Genomic DNA, 5,782 nt, shown 5'->3' on the forward strand with positions numbered 1-5,782 from the left:
CCCCCCACCCCCCGTGAGGCCTGGGTCTTTGGGTGCAGACTCTGCCTCGGCCTATCTGGGCTGCGGACCCTTCACCTCAACCAAGGGGGTGGAACGGGAGTGGCCCGCCCCTTCGGAATGAGCTTCTTTTCTACAGTACCTGTGTCTGCTCTTTAAATCAGCCATGCTACCCCAGGAAGTGCCCTGAAGGAGAAGGAAAAGATGCTTGCCCCAGTCATAAGCATCTGTGTGAACAGGAGAGACTTCCTCGATCCCAAATGTGATTGCCATGGTTAGTTCAAAGCTGTTTCTTGTGAACCGAGTAAAGGCTTAGAGAGCATCGTCTCCCATTCAACCACCGTGCACATGTCCTGGCGTCTCCTCCGCCACGGTCCCTGTAACCTACCTCTGCGTACGCCACTTCCGCCCTGCGTGTCCTCTCCTTCCTAACCCTGCGGGATTTTGTCCGAGTCAGTGCCGCCCGGCTGGCCTCAGGGGGCTGATTATTCTAATGGGGTGTACGGCTCTGCCCTGCATCACTCTTGCTCTTAAGGACCCCATCTGGTCTTGGGCTAAAAATGGGGCTGTGGAGGTGAGTTCACTTGCAGGGCTGCAATATTCTATTTGCTAGACTGCAGAATGAAAACAGACACAAAAACACAGCAGGGCCTCGCCAACTAGAGGCTGCGCGAAGGTTCCCCAGTGCCTGCATGCAGAGGCCGCCCAAGGCACACAGCTGTGTGGAGCGGAGGGATGGCTGTGGGGGGCGTGGGGGGTGGGGAATGGGGCTAGACGTGTGACCGAGCACAGGCCAGAGGGTGACAGAGTTCAGGGGGGAACAAAACTGGAGAAGGCCGAGCTGATGAACAGCTGAGATGCGCGCGAGCTCCTTACGAGCAGTGCCTGAGTCCAGTCCCTGGCTCCTCCGCGCAGGGCACCTGGAGTGGCGCCCGTCCAGAAGCAAGACACGGCCTCGGAAAGGGCCTCCGTCCAGCCGGACCTCTGTCCCTGCAGAGCCCGCGCGCCCAGAGAGCTGAGGAGCAGAACTGGACTTCGGATCAAAGATACTGTTCATTCCCAGGGGGAAACATACAGGGAATTGCTAACTCATCTTCAAACAGTCTGGGGGGAGAAACATGAAAGACATTTTAAACAGAAAGCAAAACATGTCTGAAGACAAAGGAGAAGGGCCTTTTGGTCCATCAGACCCGGAGGAGAGAAAAGAGTAGTTCGAAGTGAGGCAGCAAGTAGGGAGTGTGTGGCGGGTGTCAATCAATCTTGAGGGTGGTGATAAGTCCTGCCCCCAACACTCATGGAAAGCATGGTCTCCCCAGACAACCAAGCCTTCTCATGAAGGACCCAACGCCACACTGTGTCTTAAAGGTCGAGCAGAAAAGCTTCTTTTCTTTCTGAAAGGTACGGGGGAATCACCAGATTTTAAACTCCCACGATGTTTATGTTCCTCCTCACTTACTCCTTTCATCAAGTCGACGCCCACGCACCGTCACCCTGTACGACAGGACAGACTGCCCCCGTGAGTTTCTGGCACTCTGCTTATGGGGATTTTACAAAGCCCCATTTTTCTCCCAAGGAGCAGCTGGTGGTTTCAAACTGAGGATCGCAGCCCAACTGATAACCACTCCGCAACCAGGGCTCCAAAGTTTTACTTTGAGAAGCAGAAGACATGAATAAAAGGCCGTATTCTGTAGAAATCAACGTTATGGTTTCCAAGTTCGCTCTATTTTTCATTAAGTATGCAGCAGCAGCTAAAGAAGGCCCAGGTGATGCTACCCAGTCTTTCCCTCCGAAGAGCAGAAACCAAAAGGCTAAGGGCAACGACCGCCCAGTGTTGAGTTCCCTAACGAGCAAAGTGGGCACAGGCTTATTCGTGCTTACTTGCTTTTAGTGAACAACTTCACATGTTTTCACTACCTTGAAGAGCCTGCTTCTAGGTACGGTGAGTGCCTGGCTCTCTCCCCTTCCCACATAACTCTACAGACTCAAAGCTGCCTTGTCAGGTGTCCCATCCCTGACAGGGTGGAGGGAGTGCCCAGTCAGCAAGGTAAGCACGGCTCTGTCTACTGGTGCCGAGTTACTAGTCTGGAGGGAACTTTCAAGGGCTGTCCACCACCTCAAGCTCTAACTGGAATCGCCACAATACAGTGCCCTGGTCTCTCGACCCAGCAATGCCCAGACTGTGCTTCCTGGGCAATCTGCCTGAGATGGCCCCGAAGTGGGCACTGGTGAAAAGTCGACTGCAGGCTGGCGCTCTAAGAGGGCTGGCAGAGTGCTGTGCAAAATGAGAGGATGGCCACTCTCTCATGACCACCCTGAGTGGAACGGGCCTCTCTCTCCCTGTGGATCTGATTGGATTGCGTAACTCTTCCAAATATATTTAAACCACTGAATTATGTGGGCCGAGAATGACAGGTCAATAAGACTGTTAAAGAGAGAGGGGCTAATTAAAGGAATCCGCCAGAAGAAACCAGGAAATACGAAGTATAACAAGTAACAAAAAACAGAATCACAATGCTAATTCTCCACTAGAAAGACCTGTTACTTGCTGGGGGGGAAATGCTGTGTCATCTTTAAGACAAGAGCCAGATGATGAAGGAGACATGCCCCAAGGCTTTGAGACACGGACGTCTCTACCGCGGGGGACCGCCCGGACACAGAGAGATAAAGAGCTGGCAGTCTAAATCAGACAAGCTCGTCCTGTTTTTATTTTTTATGAACCACCTCGCTCCTCAGTCTGTGTCTAACCGTACACTTTGGTCACTGTCCTGGAGATGCTACGGTTGTTACTAATTAAAAAAACTCACTGCCATTGAGTTGATTCCAACTCAAAGTAACCCTATAGGGCAGAGTAGGGCTGCCCCTTGGGTTTACGGGTCTGTAACCCTTTCCAGGAGTAGGCAGCCTCATGTTTCTCCCTCGGAGCAGCTGGTGGTTTTGAACTGCTGACCTTGCAGTTAGCAGCCCAACACTAACCACTTGGCAACACTTACTGTTACCTAATACTAACTCCTTACAGTCAAGTGCTTTCTGTAGATCGCACACAAGTCAACTATTTCTTCAGAGAAAGTACTTAAACCAGGTATAATGATGTGCACTTTTATAGTAGACATTCAACCGTTTTGGGATAAACTTTTAATTTTCCTAGAAGTAATTCACATTAAGGTAAAAGCCTTAACAAGGATTTAATGCATACTGTCCATTAAAAAAACAACAACAATAAAGGTTCCATGACAGCAAGGGAAAGTCAGTAATGTCTGCCAATAATGATACCAAAATAACAAACTCACTGACATGCAGTCGATGCTGCCTCAGTGGCCCTACAGGACAGGGGCGCACTCCCCTGTGGGCTTGCAAGCTGTGACTTTTGGGGAGCAGAAAGCCTCGTCTTTCCCCGTGGCGTGGCAGGGGGGCTCCTGCAGGAGATGAGGACAATCAGCTTTTATCTGCTAGATGGCGCTGCTGGTGCCAGCCGCCCAGTTCTCGCTCAGAGCCACCCTGTGTGCAACCGAACCAAACACTGCCCGGTTGTGGGCCGCCCCCATGAAGGTTCGGCACGGTTGAAGAAAAGCAGCCGCCGGAACTCTGAGGACTGTGCTAAACAGGATGCCATTCTACATTTTACAAAGAGGCTGCCACTCGGTGGTTAACGTGAGGCCCCAAAATGAACTCACCCACCCAGCACCTTCAAACTCCTTCCTCATCCAATCCACCGTTCACGTGCAGCCCCAAAACTTGTTTACTCACTTAATAAGCTAGCCAGCTGCACGCGGTGAGACTGAAAAAAGAAATTCCCGAGTGGCTGCTACACACGCCTACCTACTTCTTCCTGCCAAATCTGGGCAGGGCTAGTTTTACTTATCTCCCCAATTATGATAGTGAATACAAGGAGGTGTTGGTTACCGCAGGCCCCGCAAACCCCAGGTCAAGCTCAAGGTTCAGCCACCTTGGTGCGCCACCCCCGCTCAACCTAGGCCACTCAGCTCAGCCTCCACCGGGCTACCTGCGACCTCAGCACCTGGGATGGCCTTGCCAGGATTCGAACCTGGATCATCTGTATGGTCAAACAGAGGCTTCCATTGAGCACAAGACCAGCTGCGGGTGCAGGTCCCTTCCTCACCATTAAAACCCTGACACGCCAGCCTTTCTCTGAGAGGGCGGTTTGCAGAGAGGCAGGTGTGACGAGAGGCTAAGCAGACAGCTCAGGGGCAGGAGGAGGCGAGAACCAGGTTCACAGCTGGAAGACACCATCGCCCGAGACCCCGTGCTCCTTGCGGTGGCGGACGGAGACAGGCCACCCTCGTTTCCACAGATGAAGTTTGAGAGTGGCCTCGGGGACAGCTCTTCTACGGGACTGCTCAGGGCAGGGAGGGACACGGGGCTTCGCTCTTACCTTGGCATTTTCCTGGATCGGGCAGAGCTTTGGACCTCTTTGGAGGCAAGTTTACTCGAGGATCCCCAACTGTGAGTCCCAGAAGAGAGCCTGCGGGAAGCTCTGCCGGGGACGTCACTCCTGGAAGGGCACGCAGACAGAGAGCTCTCAGGAAGCCATCGCAGCCGGAGCACACTAGCTGCAACTGTTGCAACCCTCCGCATTTGCAAGTGAAACTTTCTCCTGCAGATTCACCTCGCTTCCCTTGGAGCTCGGGTTTGTTACGACAGGAGCGGGTAGGCGCCTACCACTGGGAACTACACCCACCCCTCGCTTACTGACGGGGTCCTGAAACAAAAACCAGTGTCGCACAAAGAGGACGAGTTTGGGGGTGGGGTTTTGTTGGTGGTTTTCAGACTATTCAATTGTTGGAATTTTTTGGTTAATTCAGAAAACATGATCACAGGAATAATAGCGGCTTGGATTTACTGATGAGTCTGGTCATTGATGATTCCTCCGCGGGGAAGGAGGCTTGGAAAAGACAAACCAGGCTGAGGCTGGGCTGTGCAGCTGGAGGGGCCAGGAGTTAGCCGCTTCCCCTCCTCTGTGCTGGGTCAGGGCCCCACTGCAAGTCAGGCTTGCAGCCTGATTAGGATCTGAGTCCACGATCCCAGAGCCTGACCTGCCTGCCCTGCAGGCCTGAAGATTCACCTGGTCTCCGAACTTCCTATGAGGCGCTGGGGGTGTGGCCGCATACACACCACTGTTTGGCTCTCTTGGGGACGTCACTAAATCCACATGCACATTTTCCCCCCAAACACCCTCTCTGATGTCCTTTCCTTCCCTCCCTGCCCTCCGCACAGCAATTTGGAGCTGCAGGGCCTCAGGGCACAACTGAAGCTGGGACATCCCCCCACCCGGGTGCCCACTGGCTCAGTGCCATGTGTCTAGTGGCCAAGATGGAAGCCAGCGCCGCACAGCAGCTGGACACGTGCTGGCGGTCGAATTGAGTGGAGGGCACGGGGCAGAACATCCCAGCTTCCCAGAGGCCCCGGGGCGTGGAAGCGCCACGGCCCCCAAGCCCTCCACCTCAGCAATTCTCAAGGGTGGGCCAGACTGCCTCAGACTGTAACTGCACATCACACAGTGACAGTCTGTGCATGAGGAACAGCTGCACAGGAGCGCTGAGCACAATGGAAGGCCGGCCAGGTCAGTCCGCAGTTCAGTGCAGGATGAGCACATGCACACCAGGAGGTTCATCTCAACGAGAATGCTGGCTACTCGGAATCACAGCTTCATCTGTCTCGTACACAAGCGCAAACAGGACATTTGTTCTACTTAGTGAGTCTCGGCACCTCTCTGTATGACTTCTCTTGCTGTGTGGTAGCAATCAGCTGCAGGTTAGTGAGCAACACT

General features: G+C 53.5%; 1 protein-coding gene across 1 annotated transcript in view; it reads right to left on the reverse strand.

Annotated features, from left to right (window-relative positions):
- POP1 (POP1 homolog, ribonuclease P/MRP subunit) overlaps positions 1-5,782 on the reverse strand; it is a 32,256-nt gene that overhangs the window by 8,400 nt on the left and 18,074 nt on the right. The window contains exon 11 of the mRNA XM_004697702.2: positions 4,388-4,507. Coding sequence (XP_004697759.1) covers positions 4,388-4,507 — 120 coding nt within the window. The remainder of the gene's footprint in view (positions 1-4,387; positions 4,508-5,782) is intronic.

Source organism: Echinops telfairi, unplaced genomic scaffold (genome assembly GCF_000313985.2).
Source record: "Echinops telfairi isolate 266 unplaced genomic scaffold, ASM31398v2 ScPeMD7_1;HRSCAF=3_0, whole genome shotgun sequence".
In the NCBI taxonomy this organism is placed as follows: Eukaryota; Metazoa; Chordata; class Mammalia; order Afrosoricida; family Tenrecidae; genus Echinops; species Echinops telfairi.